This window comes from Periophthalmus magnuspinnatus, chromosome 8, assembly GCF_009829125.3.
Source record: "Periophthalmus magnuspinnatus isolate fPerMag1 chromosome 8, fPerMag1.2.pri, whole genome shotgun sequence".
NCBI classification, from domain to species: domain Eukaryota; kingdom Metazoa; phylum Chordata; class Actinopteri; order Gobiiformes; family Gobiidae; genus Periophthalmus; species Periophthalmus magnuspinnatus.
Genome location: NC_047133.1, coordinates 3,803,092 through 3,829,005, shown reverse-complemented (window position 1 = coordinate 3,829,005; position 25,914 = coordinate 3,803,092). Strand labels below are relative to the sequence as shown.

The window sequence follows — 25,914 nt, the reverse complement described above, 5'->3', positions numbered from 1 at the left end:
ACAGATACATATACATAATTTTCTGTCAGCTCTTGCGTCAAGTGTTCTCTCATAATGCGTAAGGCTGGTGCAGTGAGCGCAGCTGCTCAAAGCGCACTACACCTCAACAGAACACAAACGCACTGTTGGGCTTTTTGTGCTCTGCTGCCACTGAACGCGTTACATTAGACATAAACACTGGTTTGGATTGAAATATCCAGTGAGACAAGCAAACAGGCGCGAGGTAAAAGCACGCAGTGTGGCACAGAGCAGGACGTGTTTCAGACGCGTTTGAACCATTGTGGCCACTAGTTTTAAAGCACATTGCGGTTTTTGTCTTGCCTGTGCTCGGCACAACTTGCAGCACGTCTCATCCCTTTACTGGAATAATAATTCCCAGCAGTCTCTGTGGGGAGTGCTGCTTATTTATTTGGATTAGAAAAGACGTTTAGCGCAAAATGTGCGTCAGATGCGTCATGACAAGGAAATCTCTGGCTTTACTCTAAAAATACTAATCTTTGACTCAGCGTGGAGCGTCTCCTGGAGTAGTGTGGGATCAAACACACCGAGCTGTGTCCCGTTGGTCCACTAGGGGTCGTACTTGCATTGTCTTGGCCTCATTCAGTCTAATAGGGAGTTCCAAATGAATTTCCACGTCAACTGAGCCCCCCCCCCCCTCCTCTCTCTCCCTCCTCTCCTCTCTCCCTCATCTCTCTCCTCCCTCTTCTCTCCCCCCTCTTCCTCCCCTCTTCCTCCCCTCTCTTCTCTCTCTTCTCATGGATCAGTCACGTTGTAGAATCTCAGTCCTTTTCCCTCCTCTCCCCTCGCTCTGTGTTCAGGCGTCAGCTGATGCCACTGGAAGGACACTATAGAATATTTTAGACAAGCAAATAAACCCACAGCGAACTGAGGAATGTCACAACACAGCATTTTTCTGCCATAACCGTTTACAATCCCAAATCTTTAGAGCTGCACTAAATCTAAAGCGAAGCAAGAAAAGCCCAACAGATGCACTTTTTCTACGGTTAATTAAACGACCTAAAAATCCGAGGTGGTTGGATTAACGGCCTTTTAATGTCAGGACATAGTCAGGGTGTCAAAAGTATCAAAATCAGCTACTAATCAATACTAAAACTGGTATCGAAGCTTCTAACTCATTTGAACAAGTATCGATACTAAAAAGTCACATCAACAGGACAGAAATGAAGCTTTTCTGAAGAGATTTAGAATGATTTTGAGCTGTTTCAAAGCGTATTTAACCACATATACCTGAATAAATGAGGGATTAAACAGACATATAAGTAGCATAAAAGAAAGTACTATTATTTAATGCCGAAAATGATATTCTGTTGTCTAAAAAGAGTGTTTTTTTGTTGTACTCATGGTGTTGGAATCGATATTGAGTCTGTTTCTTAGTGTAGTATATGATGACAACACTAGTGCACACAGATCCAACATTTAACCACTAAATCTGAATGATTCTGCACAAAATAACGTGTCTTGTGATTGTTTTTCTTCAATAGAACTACACAATATCTCACTCCACTGTTTTAGTTGGACGTAGACCACGTCAGCACTTTGCTAACATCGCTTTTTTAGTCGTTCAGTCGATAAATCGGTCAATGGCATCGTAGTCGACCAGTTTTTTATGAGCCAACTGATTATTTTATTTATTTTTTATTTAGTTTTTCCAGAGTTTTGCTTGAGAAACAGAAAAAAGGACAGAGACGTAACAACATTCAAACAGTAAACAAACGAAACAAAAAGTACGTGAACAGCTACAATCTCACGTATTTAACAATCACAGGATCAGACGAATTCTGGTTTTCAAAGCAGAAGATGAGATTTCCATATTATATTTCTCCCATATCTTGTCAAATTTGTCCTTTTGGAGTTTGTTGTACATGGTAATCTGTTCCAGGACAAATATCGAGTGTGCCAGGTTGTCCGTTTTTAACCATTTTACCATAAAAGTCCAAATAATTCGTCCCAATTTAAAGCCATTTGTAAATTACGTATTACTCTTAACTCTGATCAAAGATTATTCCAAAAAATTTTGCATAACAGGACATGCCCAAAACAAATAAGAGCCAACTGATTATTATTATTTTATCAGGATTATAAGAATTTGACTGAACCACAGGAGAAATTATGGAGCGAGTTGCGAGTTGGCCGTTAGTTTGCTGGTTTTGGTCGTGACTGGACAGTTTAATCTGCTTCTTTTTACTCACAAAGACGTAGTTTTCTCTGTATGCATTGCTGTTTTTGCACAAGATTAACAGATCTGAGCTACATTATGCCCTCTTTTAGTCAATAAATCTGCAAACGTGTCTTTAGTTGACCGAGAATTTGTTTAGTTAACCGCAGCTTTAGCTCAATCCCGATCATTTCGACTGTAAAACAACATAGTGTCGCGCAAAAAGACGACGCTAATCCTTTAATAAATCTCGTAGCTTCTGTTGTATCTGCTAATATAACACAGTCTGGCGTGTAAATACAGACACTACCCTCTGATACTTGATTCACTGCATTATTATCCATTAAAAATTCGCCTTTTCCGTATGATCCCGGTGCGAAGAGGCGCAGAGTGCAGAACCGGAGTGACCCAAGTGTCGACATCCATTATATAAAAGTGTACGAGTGATGTTACCCTGACTCTCTGCACACACACACACACACACACACACACACACACACACACACACACACACACACACATTTGCAGGGGGCCGGGGAGCCTCGTGTGCAGTGGGCAGACAACATGTCGAAGCCTGAGTGGTAACAGACCATTACTTCCACTGGGCTTCTCGCGGGCGCTCATGCACGAGCCGGGGCACACGCGGCAGATGGCCAGGGCCTGCCAGGGGAACCGAGAGTCCAGGGATGAAAGGCTCAGAGGAGGCACAGGCAAAACGAGCGCAGGGATTTGTGGAGAAGTTGATATTGTGAGTTTGGGTGATTGTTTTAGAGTCGGTGATTATGATCCACACATGTTTTTAACCTAAGACAGTGGAATTACAGTGACAATGTTTAGAAATAAACTGCATTCATGAGGAAAATGAGATATATATGTTTTGATTTAAGTTTAGTCCTGGTTTAGTCCTGGTTTAGTCCTGGTTTAGTCCTGGTTTAGCCCTGGTTTAGTCCTGGTTTAGCCCTGGTTTAGACCTGGTTTACTCCTGGTTTAGACCTGGTTTAGTCCATGTTTAATCCTTGTTTAGTCCATGTTTAGTCCATGTTTAGTCCATTTTTAGTCCATGTTTAGTCCTTGTTGAGTCCTGGTCTAGTCCAGGTCTAGTCCTGGTCTAGTCCTGGTTTAGTCCATGTTTAGTCCTGGTTTAGTCCATGTTTAGCCCATGTTTAGTCCATGTTTAGTCCATGTTTAGTCCATGTTTAGTCCATGTTTAGTCCATGTTTAGTCCATGTTTAGCCCATGTTTAGCCCATGTTTAGTCCAGGTTTAGTCCATGTTTAGTCCTGGTCTAGTCCTTGTTAAGTCTTGGTTTAGTCCTGGTCTAGTCCTGGTTTAGTCCATGTTTAGCCCATGTTTAGTCCATATTTAGTCCATGTTTAGTCCTGGTTTAGTCTTGGTTTAGTCCATGTTTAGTCCATGTTTAGTCCATGTTTAGTCCATGTTCAGTCCATGTTCAGTCCATGTTTAGTCCAGGTCTAGTCCTTGTTAAGTCCTGGTTTAGTCCAGGTCAAGTCCTTGTTAAGTCCTTGTTTAGTCGTGGTCTAGTCCTGGCTTAGTCCATGTTTAGTCCATGTTTAGTCCATGTTTAGTCCATGTTTAGTCCATGTTTAGTCCATGTTTAGCCCATGTTTAGTCCATGTTTAGTCCAGGTTTAGTCCATGTTTAGTCCAGGTCTAGTCCTTGTTAAGTCTTGGTTTAGTCCTGGTCTAGTCCTGGTTTAGTCCATGTTTAGCCCATGTTTAGTCCATATTTAGTCCATGTTTAGTCCTGGTTTAGTCTTGGTTTAGTCCATGTTTAGTCCATGTTTAGTCCATGTTCAGTCCATGTTCAGTCCATGTTTAGTCCAGGTCTAGTCCTTGTTAAGTCCTGGTTTAGTCCAGGTCTAGTCCTTGTTAAGTCCTTGTTTAGTCGTGGTCTAGTCCTGGCTTAGTCCTGGTTTAGTCCATGTTTAGTCCTGGCTTAGTCCTGGTTTAGTCCATGTTTAGTCCATGTTCAGTCCTGGCTTAGTCCTGGTTTAGTCCTGGTTTAGTCCATGTTTAGTCCATGTTTAGTCCTGGCTTAGTCCTGGCTTAGTCCTGGTTTCGTCCATGTTTAGTCCTGGTTTCGTCCTGGTTTAGTCCTGGTTTAGTCCAGGTTTAGTCCATGTTTAGTCCATGTTTAGTCCATGTTTAGTCCATGTTTAGTCCTGGTTTAGTCCATGTTTAGTCCATGTTTAGTCCATGTTTAGTCCTGGTTTAGTCCTGGTTTAGTCCTGGTTTAGTCCTGGTTTAGTCCTGACTTAGTCCATGTTTAGTTCGTGATGAAAATGAGATATATGTTTTGATTTAGTCTCTTTTTTTGTACATGTTTTTGTATTATTTTTATTCTAGAAGTTGCTCTGGGCATCGCCATCGTCGTTCAGGTTTTGCATTTTGCACGATTTTAACAGCACAAAACTTCTAGTCGGACTATAAAACTGTTTTAAAGCCTTTTAGAGAATCGGTGCAGTGTTGAATTGTTGGTGCAAAGGAACATGGAACATTTTACACAAATCTTAAAGTCACATTTTAGCGGCAAAACGTTCAAATTCCCAAATGAATGAATGAATTCCCACTTAACTGGACGCGCCAGAACAGCAAAAGTGCAGTTTAAAAGCATTTAGAAGCAAAAGTGGGCTGCGATATAGAAAAAAAATCAAACTCTCACAGGATTTTTATGAAGTTTAATGAAGTCAGATGTTAAACTGTGGGGTTGAAATGTAGTTTTGTCGCAGTTGAGTGACATACGCACAGGAAACTACATAAACCGTGATGATTTGTCCTTATTTTAGTGTTATGTTTTGTCTTTTTTTTTTATTTTATGGTTAAAATTATTGTGAACTTTCATGCTAAACTGCTTCATTCATTGTTTTGGCACTACATTGACCATAATCCTTTGCTCTCCCACACAAAGCGTAGCCAAATGACACAATCACGTTGAAGAACTTACTTAGACTTAATGTTTGCAAATGAAAGTCTTAAAGTTAAAGTCTACCTTTTTTACCAATCTGCTGAGCAAATTTGATCTTACTCAATTTATTTCAACAATTTCACACTTGAGTTCCCAAAGGTGAGAGTCATGCAAAACACAATTCTCTTTTGACTTTTAAGAGGAAACCAATTTTCCGCGCTCCCTGTTGTGATAAAATGCCCCAGTAAATCATAGTTGTTCAAAATCTGCAGTCTGTAAATCGTAACGAAATAATCCGGGCTTCAACGCCGTTTAGGGACAAGTTAAAACTCCCCCCGAGACGCTTGACACACGATCTGTTTCTGCGTTTCAGGGGAGGCAGTGTTTGCAAATACAATACAACGTCATTTACTTCAGACTCACTGGAAACCTGGGAATGTTTCAATACAATGAATGAAATCATAAATAAACATCATAAAATTAACATTAAAACAGAAAAGTGCAGAATAAACCCCTTTCAGTCGCATGTACAGATAAACTGAACAGTTTGAGTCTGGATTTAAAGAGGCCTGAGTCACATCTTCAGGAAGAATGTTCCAGGTTTTAGCTGCAGAAAATTGAAACGCTGATTCAACATGTTTAGTCCTGGTTTAGACCTGGTTTAGTCCTGGTTTAGCCCTGGTTTAGACCTGGTTTAGTCCTGGTTTAGTCCATATTTAGTCCTGGTTTAGTCCATGTTTAGTCCTGGTTTAGTCCTGGTTTAGTCCATGTTTAGTCCTGGTTTAGTCCTGGTTCAGTCCATGTTTAGCCCTGGTTTAGTCCATATTTAGTCCTGGTTTAGTCCATGTTTAGTCCTGGTTTAGTCCTGGTTCAGTCCATGTTTAGTCCTGGTTTAGCCCTGGTTTAGTCCTGGTTTAGTCCTGGTTTAGCCCTGGTTTAGTCCTGGTTTAGTCCATGTTTAGTCCTGGTTTAGTCCTGGTTCAGTCCATGTTTAGTCCTGGTTTGGCCCTGGTTTAGTCCAATGTTTAGTCCATGTTTAGTCCTGGTTTAGTCCTGGTTTAGTCCTGGTTTAGTCCTGGTTTAGTCCATGTTTAGCCCTGGTTTAGCCCTGGTTTAGTCCATGTTTAGTCCATGTTTAGTCCTGGTTTAGTCCTGGTTTAGTCCTGGTTTAGTCCTGGTTCAGTCCATATTTAGCCCTGGTTTAGTCCTGGTTTAGTCCTGGTTTAGTCCTGGTTTTCATGTGGAGATGTACTGCGACAAAATAACTTGAATAACCTTGAGTGAACTCGCTTCTCCGCAGATCTGAATATGACATTTGACCTCACGGTGTCAAGCCCTGATGCCAAATATCACATAAAGCAACAAATGAATCCCATATTATTGAACATTCAAGATCAAATCATAAAAAATTTACGCGCTGGACTATCCCGAGCTCCAGCGGTGTTCATTATGGTTTAGGAAAAGTAGAGATTTGTATTTGTTACTTTATCAAAATCCAATACTGCAAGAATAAAGGTGAGATACGTGTAAAATTGACAGTATCACAGTGTTTGCTTGGAATATCAAGTATATTTTGTGCACAATAACAACTTTTCATACTCGTGGTTTGTCCAATATTTTGTAAAGAGAGTTTTTTTTAAGCTTTTTTTATCGGCTGCAAACCTGGAACTGTTATCATGCTAGTTGTTGTTAGCGATAGCAAGACGGCGAATATAGAATAGAAAAGAATAGAATGAATTTATTGTCACTAAACACATGTACAACACCACACACATGTACAACACCACACACATGTACAACACCACACACATGTACAACACCACACACATGTACAACACCACACACATGTACAACACCACACACATGTACAACACCACACACATGTACAACACCACACACATGTACAACACCACACACATGTACAACACCACACACATGTACAACACCACACACATGTACAGCAAGATTAAAAACAACTCTCCAATACACACATGTGACACTTACAACACAGTATAAGTAAAATAACTAGTGCCAGACATTAAAAAACATTAAAACACCCCAGACTACAGCTCTCAGTCAAACTAAATGTACAAGTAAATACTGCAGAGTCACATACTGCACTCGATAGTATTGCACTGTATTGGCTATTGCACTGTGATAAATATTGCACTACATTAAATATTGCACTGTATTAAATATTGCACTGTATTAAATATTGCACTACATTAAATATTGCACTACATTAAATATTGCGCTGTGATAAATATTGCACTACATTAAATATTGCACTGTATTAGCTATTGCACTGTGATAAATATTGCACTATGTTAAATATTGCACTACATTAAATATTGCACTCAGTCAAACTTATTGCACTGTACTGTATTAAATATTGAATGTCGTGGTGAACACTACGATTGTACTTCTGTTTTCGTAAGACAGTAAAAACCCGACACAGCGCCAGGAACCTCTCCGGAGCGGCGGCGCGCCCAGGGATCCATCTCCAGATCTTGAGCCGGGGATCTGGGCTCGGAGCGGAGATGTATATGAGCTTCCTTTGTGTCAAAACATCAGCAAAAATCGCCCAGTTATCATTCTACACCATTCTATCCCTGGCTTTCTAAATAAATCATCGCTATAGTGTGTGTCGTACAGTGTGTTAATCCAATTTTAATGCCATTTAGAAATAGAGAAAGGAGGAAGATGAAGATGAGGAGGAGGAGGAGGAGGAGGAGCGCGGCGGTAAATGCAATCGTATTAATCATCATGTAAAGATAATGGCGCTGAATTATTGATGTGCGCGAAACCTATTTTGCGAGAGAAGAGACGCGCAGAGAGGCTAGTGGCTGCGCGTTCAGATCTTACGTTTTTGGCTCGGGGAGATTTGGAGCTCTGTCGAAAACGGCGAGTTCTCTTAAAGGGGCGTGCATGTGGGACGTACACGCTGCCAAACCTTCATACATTTTACATACACACAGGCCGAGTCTTACTACATCAGTGGGGTTTTTCTTTCTTTTTCGTGCCGTTTCTCCCGGTAGAGACGTTTTCCCTGTAGCCCAGACAGCGCCGCTTCAGACGTTTCTCTTTTTGTCGGTCACGCCACTCGTTTGAAGGTTGTTAATTAGCGAGAAATGAAACTTGATTAAAATATAAGCGTAAACGCAACGAGAAAGACTGGATTTCCCGCGTTTTCTCGTGATAATTTGATTTTTACTGTCTTCAAGAACACGACCAGGCAAAAGTTTGGACCCATCATCTCGTTTAATGGATTTTTTTCTTTATTTTTGCTACTGTCTTTCTTATTATATTTTTTATATGAATCAGAAGACATTTATTGCCGTTGTCAGTGAACACAACTCACAAACTAGGAACTTTCTTCTGTGATAATGATTAAATATCTGAGGACGGATTTTTAAGTTTCTTGAGGCTCATGCAGCAGTTTATGTGGCACTTTATGTTATTTTATTATATTTATTTGCTATTGTGGGTCAAAAATCAGAGTTTGCTCTACAAATTCATGTACAACACAGAATAAGAGGAAAAATAAAGAAAAAAACACAAAATAAGAGGGCGTGTCCAAACTTTTGACTGGTGTAGTTCATTTTAAACATTTCGCAGTCGTCCAAAGTTACTTATTTACTTACTTTGCTTAACTTATGCATCTTCAGAATCCAAAACTTTCACTGTAATGAATGTAGAAGTGTTTTTAACAACTCAGCGACCACAGTAGACGGTAATGCTAACACCGACTAGCATGCTACACACACACTTTCTGATTCTCGGACAATAAAACACTTAATAATTAGATGCAGACAGAGCACAGCGGATTTATTTTGACCTTAAGAGCTGCTTATTCAACACTTTTCTCTCTCATTCTTCTAACAGCCATATAACACACCCCGTCTCTACCGCAGCAGCAGAACTAACAGCCTCCTCACACTTTCTACCTTCCTTTCTTTTCCACCACCACCACAAATCCATCATTCCCTCAGTTCAATCCACTCCTCTCTCCTCCACCAGCTGGAGTCCAATTAGTTTATCTGTTTACAATTGCTCCGTCATTTGCTTGGAAGTCTGTCTGAAATTCAGCTCGAATCCAAATGGTAGAATTATTCTTTCTTTATTCTAATTAACATTTGTGGAGTCATGTCTCGTCTATCTTCATATGTCGACCGCGGTTTGCCAAAAATCCTTGATACTCAAACTGCACGAAATATCTTGACGGAGATGTTGCGAACGGGAAAGTTTCTGCAACGGAAATGTAGAGTTTTATAGAGAAAAACCTGGTTGTAGCTGTAGTTTAGACGTCTGCAAACATGTTCTGACTCTTTTTTATTAGTTCAGCAGTTCATGTTTATTTATGTCGAATATGTAACCCACGTGACTTAGCGGCCCCCGTCTCTACTTCCTGTTCCGGTGAGCCCCTTCAGTATCACCTGGGCCCGCCCCTCACTGTCTGTTTGCTGCTCACTGTGCTGCTGTTGCTGCTGTTTGTTGCTGTTTGTTTCTGGAGTTGGCGTCCTAACTTTTCCGTGGCTCATTCTTCCTCAACTTACCGTCCATCTAATCTTCCGCTCATCGGTGAGTCACGATATCATGTTAAGTTGCCGTTGTTTTCGTTAAACAGTTAAACACACGCCACTTTACCGCTATCTTGCGTTTGAGTGTTCAAAACTCCTTGGAGGACGCAGCTAATTCGGCTAATGCTAGCGCGTTATTAGCGCGACCTATTAGCGTGTTTATTGATTAAATACGGACATTATTTGATTTATTATTCCTGCCGAATTAAAGGCTAAACCTTTAGCATTTAAAGGACACTTTCATTTATGTTATGTGCGCCCGTTTTAGTGTCCGTTTTTGTTATTTTAAGTTACTCTTTTGGCGGCCATGATAGTTTTGTACTGTGATGTATTATGAATGAATGTAGCTGCATATTTTGATTTTTTTTGCGCAGATGATTCTAAGTGAATTTGATTTGAAAATATTTGATAAGCTTTTAAAGCTACTGATGAACTGTAAGCTTTACAGCTAATTTTGATTTAAAGGTGCACTTTGACTTGTTATTGAACTCAGTGTTGTTAATATAACAATCTAGGAATTTAATTTATAAATTTATTGAACATTTAAATTTATGGAATTTAAAAATAATTGCTAATTTATATTTATGTCATTAGTTCGGAGGCTTACAGCTCTAATTAATGATGTGAATTTAATTTGTTTTTTTCCTTGGACCATGTGCAGGTTTTTCTTTTCCTCTTCTGGTAAAAGGAGATTCCTCTTCAGTCCCGTGATGACGAGCTAGAAACACCACATTGTGGTAGGAAATCGAACTTTATTTATTCTTGGATTGAACTTTGAACTTTGAAACACGGTTCAAAAGACATGGACATATTGCAAAGGAAAGGACATTCAGTCGTTTCACGGGACTAGAAGCATTCAGCTCTCCTGAAGTCGTCCTTTTGGTTTGATTTTCATTCATTGCATTTCTTCCTGTCTATAATATATATTAATATACATGTCTATCATATACACATATTGTTGTATCTATTGAATATTATTGCATACTTGGTTATATGTATATACACATTGAAATATCTATAATATATTCATATTTTTATTTTACCCTGTGTCTGCTTTTCATTCATACAGTTTATGGCTCTTTTCCGAGTTTAGTTTTCTGATCCTCTACAGTAAAACAACGTTACTGAACTTAAGCAGTCAGTCCGCCGAGCTACTTAGCGTTACAAATATATTAATGTTTCTAGAGTTGTTTACGATGTGAATTATACTTGAGATTACAATAGTTTCAGCTGTTTGCTCTGGTAATTATTGCAACTGAACAGAAAGTAAAGTTTTGATCTTTTTTATTTCCTGTATGAGAACTTTGCTGAGTGATACGATGATATTTTAGGACAAACTTTCAAATAAAACTGCACGATGCATCACAATCGAACAAAACAGCCATTTCTCTGATCGCAATTTGCAGTTATTTCACTTTGACACTTTGATTTTTGGCTATTTTGGTTACATCTGTGGAGAGGCAAGCTTGTTTTTCTGCACTAAAACATCTGTAATTGAATAGAAACATAAGTAAGATAAGTTTAAAGCCGTATTGCGGATTATTCCAGGCAGAGAAACAGCATTTCGATGCAGATAAGCAAGTGTCAGAACCTCCGCTCGAAAAGTTACATAATGCAGTTACATATTCGGGTTTGTTTTGTAAGAAATCTGCAAATCTATACAAATGTTATTCTTCATATTTCAAATTTTAACGCTTCTCAGTTTGTTTTTACGTGAACTTTGAGCAGAACTCTACAATTAAAACATAACGTAACCCAGAAATTTTACATTTGAGGTCGTTTTTCCCGAAGGATCATGCAACGGAATAATTCTGCAATTCACGACCGTAACTTTTTTTTTAAGGAAGAGCTCGTCTTTAAGCGGCAGGAGGGATGATTCATGAGTGGGTCTGCACCACTGTTTCTGCTCAGATGGACAAGGGGGAGGAGGGAAGAGGAGGGATAGGGTGAGGGGGGGTGTTCTTGTGCTTGTTTTCAAAAATCACAGGATGACACAGTGAGCCCACGTGTATTATTCAGCCACGGAGCAATAGAGCCTTCCACCGGATTCTCCCATTTTATAACAGCATAACTAGGTATGACAAATCTTAGCCCACAGAAAAACACACACAATTCTTCTTTTTTTTTTTTTTTTTTTTGGTACAGACTTCTGACTTCCCATCTGTTCTGTATTTGAATGTACAAAAAAGACACAAACGTTGGATCAAAATTGAAAATATACAGCTAAAAGGAAAGTGTAATTTGATTAAAGCTGAAGGAATGAGGTTTGTTTTGAAATAATTAGGCACAGATTTACTGACAAATGGATAAAGTCATGATAGTTTGGACATATGCAAAATTACAATATTCGGTATACATGAAATTAAAAAAAAATAAAATAAAAATTAATTAAATAAAACAAAAATAAATAAAATACAATTATCAATAAAAAATAAAATAAATAAAATAGAATAAAATAAATAAAATAGAATAGAATAAAATAAAATAAAGTAATGTAATAAAATAATTAAAATAAATATACAAAAAATGGCTGTATAATGTTTCAAATAATACTAAATAATAGAGTTTTTGTTTAATTCTGCAATCTAGGGTTTCCGTGCAATACTAACCAGAATCAAGACAGTTACAGGCACATTTCTGATGGATTTCTGTAATATAATCATCAAGACAGTTAAAAAAATTTTTGTTTTCATTACTACCCACCCAAACAGACTTCAAGACACGTGCTTGTGTTACATTCATCTTTGCTCGAGGCGTAAATGTGTTCTTGTTTATTTGATCTAAAAGACACTGTCCTCAAGAGGATTTCACCAACATCAAATGCCTCCTCGGCTTATGCCCCTTCACTCGGCAGAACGTTACCGATATCATTAGCCCTTAACTAGGACACACGGCGCCGTGCGTGAGTGAAAAAAACCCCGTCTACTTCATACAAAAATGAAGAGATGATGCAAAGGTGTTACATAGGCTCCAACACGGCTGAGTCCACGTGGAGCCATGATGTGACCATATGTTTCATGCCCCTGTGATTCCGCTTATGCCTGAACGGCGTACACCTACACCACGGGGCCACAGCCAAGGCGCCGTCGCGGGCATTTCACGCTCCCGTAGAGAACACCTATCACTCTTACAATTCAGGCTTCAGGAAAAAAGACTGCCGTGGTAATCTAAATAGTCTCAATTAGTGAATCATGCGTGACTGCCATTAGTTTTTTTAATACAGGATCATGCAAAATTCTGTCTGCGCTGGGGTTTGATTTGTAGTCGACTCTAAGCGTGTTTCTATAATGCATGTGGTTCGTCCGGGGTTGTCAAAAGTATCGATAATCAGATACTAAGAGACACTAAAACTATAGATCGTATCGAAGTAAGAGGGTCAATTGAGCAAGTATCGATACTAAAAAAGTCATTCACGTTCAAGACATTCAAGGGACAGAAGTGAACATTTCCTGAATCGTATGAGAGGCTGAAAGTGTGAGAGGCTGAAAGTATGAGAGGCTGAAAGTGTGAGAGGCTGAAAGTGTGAGAGGCTGAAAGTGTGAGAGGCTGAAAGTGTGAGAGGCTGAAAGTGTGAGAGGCTGAAAGTGTGAGAGGCTGAAAGTGTGAGAGGCTGAAAGTGTGAGAGGCTGAAAGTGTGAGAGGCTGAAAGTGTGAGAGGCTGAAAGTGTGAGAGGCTGAAAGTGTGAGAGGCTGAAAGTGTGAGAGGCTGAAAGTGTGAGAGGCTGAAAGTGTGAGAGGCTGAAAGTGTGAGAGGCTGAAAGTGTGAGAGGCTGAAAGTGTGAGAGGCTGAAAGTGTGAGAGGCTGAAAGTGTAAGAGGCTGAAAGTATAAGAGACCGCTTGGACCACTACAGAACCGACCTGGACAACGGAACAATTACACGGAAAATAGGCCACGTGGGAATATAAAAGAAAGTACAGTGGTCCCTCGTTTATCGTGGGGGTTGCGTTCTAAAAATAACTCACAACAGGCGAAATCCGTGAAGTATCAGATTTATTTTTGACCATTATTCTACATGTTTTTTGCTGTAAAACCCCTCACCACACACTTTATACACTTTTCTCACACAGGCGTTAACATTTTCTCACATTTCTCTCTCGTTTAAACTCTCTCAAAGTTCAAACCTTCGTAGGCGTCTTTGTCGGTGCAGAACGTTTCATCGACATTGTGGGTTTTGTCGGGGAGAAAACAAATTGCAAATGTACAGCACTTCAGAGTCACACTGCGATCCAACGTTTATGTAAATTTGTGAGGGACACCTGTACTACCATTTATTTATTGAAAATCCCATTCTATCGTCTAAATAGTTGTTTATTATCATTGTGGAATCGGTATCGGTGTTGAGTAACAAATCTTTTTTTTGTGTGTGTTTGAAATTTTAGCATCATCACTAGTTTCATCTCTCAAAATGTCAGATAAGGATGGATCAAAATGTGCCTCGTGAACTGAATATCACAACTTTGGGGAGTCTGTTTGCCACCTGCTTGTCTCCATGGAGATGTTATCGCATTGCCTGGAATGTTCTACAGTATGGCTTTAAACATACTGCATTTATTCAATTACAGGTATTATTGTTGTAAAAAATACCCTGAAAAACATTTATTCTTACTATGAGCTGCTTGCATCCATGTATATTGATATGTTTAATGCCATATAGTGAAAAATTTCATGCAAAGCTACTGAAAACCAAAAGTTGGCAGACAGTTCTAAGCAAAAAGTTGCAATGTTTCACTATATGGCTTTAAACATACTGCATTTATTCAATTACAGGTATTATTGTTGTAAAAAATACCCTGAAAAACATTTATTCTTACTGTGAGCTCCTTGCATCCGTGTATATTGATAAGTTTAATGCTGTATAGTGAAACATTTCAGGCAAAGCTACTGAAAACAAAAAGTTGGCAGACAGTTCTCAGCAAAAAGTTGCATTTTTCACCTTTAAATCGTAAATAACAATAGCGAGATGTCTCAGAAAAAGTCTAATTAAATAACTGAACGCATTTCTTCAGAGCTATTGTTTATGTACACCTCTGTAATACTCATTCACGCTGACAAGTCTACAGTGTCACTTTTAAAACGCAAGAGAACTCTATCTGGCATCCCGGGCTATTATTAGCTCTGTGTTTCTTTGTAGTCTTTATGTAACTCCCATCTAACTTACCTCCAGGACACCCAATGATCTACTGTGTGCACGCGTAGCTCTGGGTACGTGAGAATGCCGCTCTAAGCTGACTGCAGCAATACTACTTTGGGATTTCAATTATTCTTTGAAAATTAATTTGACTAGGAGCGTTTCGGAGCATTTCTGACGCTCTATATTTTGTCTACGTGTTGTTGAACAGACACGACGTCGATCTGGCTCTGGGAATCGAACCCAAACGTTTGTTGCTGTGAGGTGTGAGCGTTAACTGCGGCGGCGCCACCGTGCTGAAGTCATTGAAATGTTTCCTAAAACATTTCCCACGAGTCTTGTGAATGTAATAAGCCGGGTCTTTTTCTAAACCAATTAATCTGCCTGAAATGTAACAAAAGGAGAATTAATTTTCAGAAAATGTGAGGTTTTCAGAACAGCGCCTGAACAAAAGAGTTTTAATTGACACAATTCGGCAATAAATTTCAAAAGCTTTACATAAGTACGAGTTTTTTGGGATTTTTTGTTTGGTCAACAACTTAAAGGTACACTAAGTAACTTTTCTGGTCGATGGTTCGCCACCTGATTGTCTCCATGGAGATGTAATTCCTTAAATCATTTACCTGAAATATTACGTACTATGGCGTCAGATATTCCTAGAAAACATGCATTCATTTTCCATGGAGAGTTTTAAGTTTAATGACACACTGGGAAACGTTGCAAACAAAAATTCCCAACCAAAAACATCTCCATGGCGACAAGACGGTGGCAAACATAATAATTACATAGTGCAGCTTTAAATATTAACATTATTTTGTGCTTAAATACGTCAAATTCTGCTTTGGAAAGGTTAAAGATTTTCCTTAAAACGTTACGTCCAGGCCAGGCAGGTTATATTTATGAATAGTGTCTATGTATTTACTTTTGTTTGACTTCCTTTACCCCCTACGAAGCAGAAACTAACCCAATTAGAACATGTTATGACACATCTCCCCCAGATTCGTGCCTGACTTTAACCAGCCTTTCCCAATTACAAGAAACAGTTGGTCCACGTTCCTCTTTCCTGTTTATACAAATGGCATCTCCTGAATCGTGACCGTTCAGACTAGTTAGTCATCTCTTCTTTCGCTGCCGCACCTCTGCTGCTTCCTCTCAAGGCCATCTCCCACCGCATCAGGTTTATGTGCTTAATAACTCCACAGAGACGAGGAGCGAACGTGTGCTTTGAACACTTGTACCGAAAGAGCCTTGCATTAACTATTTATTCCTCCTGTCTCTTCTCCCTTTCCACCATCTTGTCCGCTCTTCAAACTCCGCTCCTCACCTCCCCGATCTCACCCCTTTTCATCTGATATCATCCAGTCTTTCAACCCATCTCCGTTCTTATCTCCGCAGGGGATGAAGAGGTTCGGCGCGATGTCCCACAGCACCAAGCGAAGCAAGAGGAGGAGCAGAAGAGGGTATTGCAGGATCCTACTACTATGCTGGGCTCTCCTGGTGGTACTACTCGTCATGGCCCACCCGGCGGCCGCCCAGAAACGCACAGGCTCAGAAAAGGTACCTGTCCTGAACATTGCCGTAATCCTCGGACGCACGCGCTACATCTCCGACCGGGATATTCGGGCGTTGTGGAGCAAAGAGGACCCCATCGACGTCAACGTGGTGACTCTGCTAGTGAACGAAACCGACCCGAAGAGCATCATCACCCACATGTGCGACCTGATGTCCGGGACTAAGATACACGGCGTGGTCTTCGGCGACGGCACGGATCAGGAGGCCGTGGCGCAGATTTTGGATTTTATTTCCTCGCAGACGCTCATCCCCATCCTCGGCATCCACGGAGGGTCGTCGATGATCATGGCCGAAAAGGTAAGTGTAAAAAAAAAAGTAATAAATGTTGAGTGACGCGATTGATACTTTGCAGCGTTGTCACGTTTGTCTAGGGCTTTCCGTGTGTGTCTGTGGTGGATTGTTCAACAGTTACCATGGAAACAAAACATAAATGTCAAAAATGTCTGAAAGCTCAAGAAAAAAGCTAAATCGATCTGAAATAACAAGTTTTTTTCAGGTGCCAGTGGTCAGTCATGCATTTATGGCCCCGTTTAGGCTGTTGTACTTCGAATTAGGTCAGTTCTTTTTGGTCAGATTGTGCTAAAACAAAGATCGGATTAAAGTCTAGCTTGAGTAACAGAGCTTCAGACAGCAGTGCCTCTAGTTAGCATCACCTCCCAGGGAACGTTGACGACATCAGCTGCAAAGTATCAATGAATGAACGGTTGACTGGCGGGTGTTTTGGCTTTGAGCTGCTTGGGCTCGCACCAGAATGAGTGTTGCATGGATGTACAGAGTGTAATTTGTTGGTTTTCGGACCGTTGCCTGAAATTCTGGTGTACCATCTGTGCAGAATCGCAAACCTGTGAAACTGAACACAAAGCACACACTAACCTGTCAGCCCCCGAAAAGCTTTTGGCTACCACGCTCTGTTTCGCAAATTCCAAAATCCACCGTTATCACGCTAGGAGATTGAAAGGGAAGCGCGGACGTTGGCTGTATCTCGGACATATCAGCGCTACGCCTTGTCGGTGGAGCTGCAGGGGAGGTGTTAGGAGATGGAATAATCATTTGCATACAAGAGATAGCCTTAAGGGAGAGGTGTGAGAAAGCAGGAGACGTAGGTGGCTCGCTGGAACACTTTGTGCAGGATTTCCCTCACACCAGGTGCTATGGAGTCCCTCGTCGGTTTCTCACATTCGAACGGGCAATACCGTCTGCCTGCCAATCAAGTTTTGACTGCGTGAATGTGAATTTCTGACACAATGGCTCTCCTGTCACACTTACATCGTGACATTTCTAACAAAAAAGAGGCATTTAAAGTGTATATGACAGATTTTCATGTTTTTCTAGTTGCTACTTGGTTTGGCGGGTGCCTGTTGTAAAATAGACCTGTCACGAGAACAAATTTTGAAGTAGGATTTATTGGTGAAGAAAATATAGACGATAAACGATAATATTCAATGCTGTTACGCCACTGACGCGATTAGCTTAAAGCAGGATTCCCTCCAAAACTGTTCTATATGTGCAGTATTTTAATGAACATGAGCCGCCATTAATCCATTTAATGAGTCATAAAAGGTATTTATTCAACCCTTTACTGCTCAAATCTTCAGAAAAGTACAAAGAATAAGACGACGTTCCATGCTAGTACAAGATAAATATCAACCCCGCAAAAATAATGGCTGTAAGTTGTGAAGAAAAGTACAAAAATACAGTTCTAACCCTACAATCCCTCAGTTTATGTCATCAAAACTGAAAATTTCCGCACAACCAAGGCATTTTTCAGATAGTTTAAACCTTCATGCACCAAAATAAAGCTGGTGTTATTAATTTTTATCAGTATAATAACAGCTATTCTGCAATTTAGAGACGATTTGACCCTTGTTGACATTATAATTGTGTAGTAACAGTGATGGAAATACCTCTACGTACGTCACATCTGCCTCCCGTGTCCAACCAGGAAGTAAAATTCTAAACCAAAATTCAAAAAAATAAAAAACTAGGCATGTTTATAGTGAAAATGAGTCGTCAAACCTGTCATATGCACGTTAAGCATCCTTAAGAATCCACATATAGCGTCCGTGTGTCTTTACTAAGCCCTTTTATGTAAGCAAAGGAAACGGGGTCAGCTGTGAGAGGTGTGGTTTATATCTTGCCATTGTCAAAATAATACTTGCAGTAGCCTTACACATAGCCTACTTTCCCCTCTCTAGTGCAACAAACTGCTTATTTTAAACCAATCGAACAGCAGAATCTAAAAATATGTTGCTAACTTGCATTATTTCCTTGCCGAGGAGGAGGGTCTGAGGACATTTACTTGTTTTCTGTTGATTAATTTGCTTGTCTGTTTCTCTTTCATTGTTGATTTTCTAACTTTCTGTTGGTTAAATCATGTTGGGCTTTGCAAAAATAAATGGAACTGGAATTATTTCTCTAGTGAGGTTTTTGTATAAGGTACGGCTGCAACCATCGATTATTTCTAGCGATTATTCTTTCAGATAATCAATACGTTGTTTAGATTGTAAAGGTTTTATTTTCTTTTTCTGATCAAATTTTTATTGAAGTATTGTTCTCAACTGCAGCTATACACAGAATAGAAAAAATAGCTAGTAATATTAACAATAATAATAATAAATACACAATAAAGACAAAATAATACAAAATAAACATATAAATAATATAATAATAATAGTAAAAATTATAGTAAATAATATTATAATTAATATAAAAAGTAAAATAATGAAAATAATCCCGTCCAGGTTTGAATTTGAGATTAGATTGCAACGTTAACTACATTTAGACTGTTTTTTTGGTTGAAAAAGGTTAAATGTTTCCTTTCTCAAGTATTTTCTACTTTGCCTGAATCATAAAACCTGTTCTCTCGCAGAAACAATCATGCCATTACTAAATTAGTTGATCTTATCTTAACAATCGATTCGTTGCAATTTATCGATTAACTTGTTTGAGCTCGTGTACTGTATGTTCTGACCATTCCAACTAAATATCTCTTCCTGTGCACGATCAAATTGAACCTATAGAACCGTTATTTGTTTACGCTTAATATAGAATTGTTGCTCCGGTAATGGTTTATTGATTCACAGCAAGAGAGTTAAGAAAGATTGCAGGAAAGAGTGGAAGAAGAGAAGAAAAGGGAGGGAGGGGGGACGCTGTGGAGGGGCGATAATCCCAGCGTTTGACCAGAGGAGAGGCTAGAGAGCCGGGGAATTACCGAGTGTCCTGATTGGCACCTGCTGCAGGAGAGAGTCATTGAAACAGCAGTCACTGAGCTCTCAACATCGCATCTGAAGAGTGTCGGGGGAAATGATCCACTCTACGGTGATCAGACCTCCAATTTGGCTGCTCTTGTTTTGACTGAAGGGCCCGTGGGATGCTAACAAAACACTAGTAGTTACAGATATGGCGCACGTCTTTAGAAAAATGCAGGTAAATAAATAAAAGTATGAACCTGATGTGTCCACAGATGAAATTGCGTTTATAGCAGCATCGCTCACTCAGACTGCAGATGTTTTTGAGCGTTTATTTGCTCGAAAAATTTGTGTGTCGGCAAGTATTTATCAAATTGTAGAGGCTAAAATCCGGTTACCGTGATGTAAAGCTGTTATTTAAGTGCATATATGGGTTAAGATGGGTTAAATTTAGCGTTTAGGTTAAGATTTGGCAAGTTGCTAAGGTTAGGAATGAATGTGGGTCAATCTAATGTCTCTAAAAAGGAGGAAAACGCAGCATTCATGACTTTATTTGTATCTGAAACTCCTTTATATACACGGAAACAAACCCATACTTCTGCAATAACACCACCCTTTTCGATGATCACGTTTAGAAATGAGAGCTTTTGGCCGGCGCTTGTTGATTAATGACTTGCTGGTGTCTTAATCTGACTAATTGCGTGCACTTGAAGCCCTACATACTGCAGTGTTACCTGTTGATTTCTGATGAGACTAATTAATCTTTATCAGTCAATATAGAGAAGACATGATACATTACTTACACGTTTCCAGCAGCTTTTGAGACACGTGTCAAAAGCCGTCATGAGGCGTGTTTGAGCAGGGGCGTGGACAGCGAGGGGGCATAGGGGGCTCTTGTTCTGGGCCCCATGTTCTTAGGGGGACCCTCTTCTTATTAATTTATACTAGAGCTACTACTATGACCCGGGCCCCCAAATTTCTATTGACGTCTGAGTTCTGACAGACGCTTGTTAGCATCTAAAAAAGTCAAGGTAATATATCATCTCTTACCTGTATTGTTTGATATAGATGGTCATTTAAATTATTCTACTAAAAAAACAAGATAAATACTCCAGTTGTATCCCTTTATATCAGGCTATACTTAATATCACTGAATTATTTATACATTTCTTTGCATAAACATGTCAAATTATTACTTTTATTTTAACTTCAACAATTCTATTTTGAACAGTTAAATTACTTTTATCTGTTTTATGAAAAAACAACTCACAAATGTATAACTTTCCTGTTTTTATTTATTGTAGTTAGTATGTACGGGTGCCAAAATAATCTTTAAAGCCATAGTATGTAACCTTTTTTGCCCTGAAGTAAACTAAAATAAATAGTTTTTAAATAAGGACTTAAATTTGTCTTTCAGTGCACAGTTTTTATGCACTGAAAAACAAATATTCCTCGTTGTGAGCGCTGTTATATCTCCTCGAAACAGACTCGCATTCGCCTGGAGGAGGGCCTCGTTGTGCCTGTTTCCATGGAAATGTCGCTCCTTTGGCTATAATGCTCCAGTGTAGCATAAAACGCATTTACCTCCATGGAGAAAGTACGGTTTTAACTTTCATGGAATCATACAGTTGATTTTACACCTCCAGAAAGTGACGTACTATCACTTTAAACGCTGCACAGAGTAAGCTGCAGCCCCGTTTGCTTCACTGCTTCGCTTTGCTTTACGTTCTTGGTCCAGCCCACGGTTTATTTGTGCAAACTGAACGACACAATGTGAGTTCGGGTCATGTTTACACTCACTCTCTAAACTGCGATAATGCGGCGTACAGTTTAACCCCCCCCGTCTTTGGCAAACACCGCGCTCCTCCACTTAAAGAAAAGCAGAGACATTAAAGCTCGCGTAATCCCTGTTTTAAGTTCCACCATCTCCCCCTCACGCTCTCCAGGTCCAGGTTTAGACTCTTCCCTAAAGATGCCCGCGCGCTGCCTTGTTCTATGCAGATTTTCGGACTAATCTCCGCGCGCGCCGTAAGAGCTAGCTTGCCGGCTATGATTACGCCTTGTAAGACCCTCGGTGCGTTCGTCTGTTCTGTTCACGCCTTCAAACTGTGCATTGCTTTGAAGGCGTTGCGTGCTCTGAATACACGTCGGCGCTGTCACATTGAGGGCTAAATCTCCTCGCGCTTTATCAACCCCGTAGACCGCGCTCTTCGACAGGGTTGCCCATTTATACCGTTCTTCTTTCTTCCCCCCGTTCACCCATCTGTCTCCATCCATCCCGCTATCTTTTATACCAGCTTGTTAATTAGATAAATGTTGGTGCATCTCCCCGTGTTGGTTGCCCTCTTCCATACATCTCGGTGGCTTTGTTGAATAATGCATCACTCGGCTGTATTGAAAAGAATGCATTATTGATTAAGGAAAAGAAATGTCTTCCTTTGCTGCATTCTAAGCAATTCCGCTCCGAGGTACCACCCTGGCAGCGTAAAAAAAGGGAAAAAATTCACTGCGCAAAATAGAAGGAAGAGAAAAAAAAATGTATTTAGCGTTATTTGACTTTCGCTCATTGTGTTTTCCTCTTGCTAGCTTCTTGCCGGTGCACTTTTCCAACGTTTTTTTAAATAACAAATAGTTTTATTGAGGAATCACAGTATTTCCACACAAAGATTTATGGATCACAATTTTTTTTCCTTTACATTTGACTTATTTTCTAACCTAACGTCTTAATAAATGTCAAATCAAGATATTCTAAAAAAAAAAGAGGCAAACAAACTTAAAAAAAAGGAAAATAGAGAGGAAGAAAAAAGAAGAGAAGAGGAAAATAAAGGTTGGGAGGTCAGTTTGACGGTTGAGCTTTCAGTGATTTGCGATATTCCATAAAGGAACCCAATTTCTGTTCAAAATGTTCTTCATCACTCATAGCTGCAATATTTTTCTTTTCCAAGTTTCTAAGACATCATAAAACAAAAGCAGATTTCCAGAGAAGCAAAAATATTGTGCCTGGCTATAAGTGATGTAGAAGATTGTCATAATGTTCAGGGGGGGACCAAAGATTCAGACTCGGGGTTAAAATATAACAAAATGTATTCACAAACACGGGAAAGTAAATGTAGGTTAACGGAGCAGGTAGTTGAGAGCGGTGTTGTGCGCTGAAGTCGTGGAGCAGGTCGTGGGTCGCAGGGTCAGAGGCTGAGGTGTTCGTAGCGGTCGAGACGAGCTGGATCTGAGGCTGAGGTGTTCGTAGCGGTCGTGGAGAGCTGGGTCGGAGGCGGAGGTGCAGAGTGGGTCCGAGGATCGTGATCACGGTGGATACACGGAGGAATAAACCGGAGCGCGACATGAAGGACGAGTTTGTGCTCCAGAGGCTGAGGCTCGATTGCAGATCAGATGCAGGTGTGTCGTGGGTGGTGCCAGAGACTCCGCCCCAACTCCAGGCAAGACACAAAAGATCTGAATCCTGACAAAGATAGTGTTTTGGAATGAGCAAAGTCCAAAGAGTTAAAGTCAACCTTAAACAGAACTTTAAAGAGTATTTCTGCGTATTGTCTAGAGTCGTTAAGTCGTTTTGAGCACAAGAAGAACACGTGACTCTGATTACATACGTGTCGGTCCACAACCTAAACGGAAATTTCCAATAAGTGAGATTTTGATTAATGAACCATATATAAATCTTTAAACTGCTGATCTGAAAAAGAAATTCCTAGTTTCTGTTCCCAAGTTCTTCTGATCGTAGTGCACATACGCCGTTTATATATTACAAATATAATTGACCCAAAATAAGATTTATTTAAAGGTTAACCAGTCGTCCTATGGTTGAGCAGCTGGAAGAGAAGGGTAAGTTGAAAAAAGAGTCCGCACAATAATGTATCTGAAAGTAATGAAGCAGATGAGTAGCTGGAAGTCTGTTTACAGTGGACAAATCTGATAAAGTTAAAAACAAACCGGCTTTATTCAAATTCCTGAAGGTTTTGATGCTCGAGTCTCTCCACAGAGCGTAAATACCAGGAGGAAATACTTTTTTGTAATAGGCATTATTGTAGAAGCTGAAACGAGCTTGAAATGGTTCCTATACTGAGACCAGAAGAGCTTCAACTAACTCATAAATATGGGCTGACAATAGAACATAATAGTACAATAAAGAAAGAAAGACCACCACTCAATGTTAACTTTTGTAATAATGACTCTCCTACGCTTCCACAAAAAAGGAAGTTATAGGTTGGTCCAAAGTTTGTACATTGATTTGGGCAAAATGACAGGAATGCATTGAAAAAGAAAAGAGAAACTGTAGAAAAATGTTCATTTGACCCAATAAAATAAAGGAAAGTCTTACTTAATTTGAATGATCAGCAGAGAATCATTGGCTGCATATAAAGAGGAACATGTATGGGTCATGTTAACTCCTGAATATTTAAGTGAGCGTTAATGCAAAAGGAATTTATAAGGTAACATAAAGAAAAATATCTTTAAAAACTTTGCTGCTTTTGGATCAGAGACCAGATTGTGTGTTGTGTCTTTAATTTGAAATATTAACCTAAAAGCTCCTGATGCTTTAAGTGTTGAGCCAGAAGTAAAAAGTAAATCAAATGCAGTTTGTAAATCAAGTTACTGTTCATACAGATCAGGAGAGGGTTTATTAAGAAGCTGATTATCTATATCACACATTTTTTGTTAATAATCCCTCAGGTTTAGCCCTACGATCTTTATTGGAACAGGAAAAGAAATGAATTTGTCCAAGCAAATAGTCTCTCACAGGAGCGGGCAGGAGTCCCTTTTATTAAAAGTCATATATTCATCAACTTGGGATCTAATAAAATTATGACTTTCCTCGTCCAACAACAATAAAGAATTAAACCTCCGGGGTGAGATAACAATTGGTGGATTCGACAGCGTTATGTTAACACTAAGCCGCGCAGAGTCTGAAATGTGATATTCAGATGAGAGCACTTTAGAAATAACTGAACCATCTATAAAATAAGTAGTCAGTGCTTGAAAAGAAGGAATATGCTTTTGTATTTGGATTGTAAAACCTCTACGAAGCCACCAATCTATGTTTTGAAAAAGCGCTGTAGTATTAGACATAATAGATTGAGTCTGGAGTTTGAACGGACTAATAGAGGATCGATAACACAATTTAAATCCTCAGCTCGTATTAACAAGTCAAGGTCATTCAACAGCCTGTACATAAAACCCGGGTCATCAAACATCGACTCAACACTGGATTATTAAACACTGTGCCAACAACAATTAAAAACCTCCCATTTTTTATCAGCTATTAGTTTTGACATTGTAAACAGTGGCCACTCCTCTTACCGTAATATTGAACGAAGAGTGGACCTGTCCCGCCCATGAACGACCGATTCTGACAAAAAGAGTTGTCAGAATCAGGTGTAAATGACGTAACTTTTGAGGCGTTATAGATGTGAAGTCTTTTTAACGTTTAATGGAGCTATTCAAACCTTTTACATGCAGTAGGAAATCTAATACCATCAATATTTACAGTTTCACATGGAGCACTGGCATCAAATACAAGTTTTTTTTATAATGCTAAGGAAAAGAGAGGAATAGAAAGACAGAACAGACAAACGTAGAGAAATAACATGACATATTCCACACCAAACATAACCCCACACCCTCCCGTCTCCCTCCCACACAGCAGATGTCCCCGTCCCCAAATGATCGAGATGGCAGAGCAGGCTCCTAAACCGAGCAATCAAAACAAAAACGCTAACGACTGCGCTGCTTACTACCACTAACTAAACACAATACCTCCTGCCATAATGATTAGAAAGCGTCGAGCACAGATAAAGTAAGTATAGAAAAAAAACAGATGCACTTTGTGGTTCAGTCGTAGAAAAAAATTGAGATTCGACTTGCCCTACAGGGACATTCCTACGCAGCAGTGTTTGTATCCGGGGGCAGTCAAGTTATTTAGGTTTTGGCTCCTCTGGGGAAGTGAAGTCGTAGTCCCTCGTAAGGAATACATAACTTGGCCGGGTAAAGTGTGCCGTAGCAGACTCCCAGGGTGTCCTGTAACTGGCGATGAACATGAGTAAAGGCTGCACGGGTTCTAGTGTTTTTTATGGCGTAAAAAAGACTGAGATGGTCGTGCCTCTTATTGTGATACAGTGCATTTCCGTGACTCTCCAGAGAATATTGTCATAGTCCGAGTAGAACTTGGTTAATATAGCGTGAGGACGTCTGTCAGGTTTAAGGTTCACGGACCAGTGCCTGCGGTTCACAAGTGAGTCCTTCTTTATCACTTTTGATGGAAGTCTTTACCTTGTGAGTATGTATAACTTTAGTGCAATGTTTGATCCTTTGGCACAAACACAATACACACACTG

The 25,914-nt window shown here is 39.8% G+C and overlaps 1 protein-coding gene across 1 annotated transcript in view; it reads left to right on the top strand.

The window, feature by feature from the left end:
- The first annotated feature begins 16,212 nt into the window (after positions 1-16,212).
- grin2aa (glutamate receptor, ionotropic, N-methyl D-aspartate 2A, a) overlaps positions 16,213-25,914 on the top strand; it is a 282,924-nt gene continuing 273,222 nt past the window's right edge. The window contains exon 1 of the mRNA XM_055223747.1: positions 16,213-16,679. Within this exon, the coding sequence (XP_055079722.1) occupies positions 16,227-16,679 (453 nt within the window). The 5' untranslated portion in view covers positions 16,213-16,226. The remainder of the gene's footprint in view (positions 16,680-25,914) is intronic.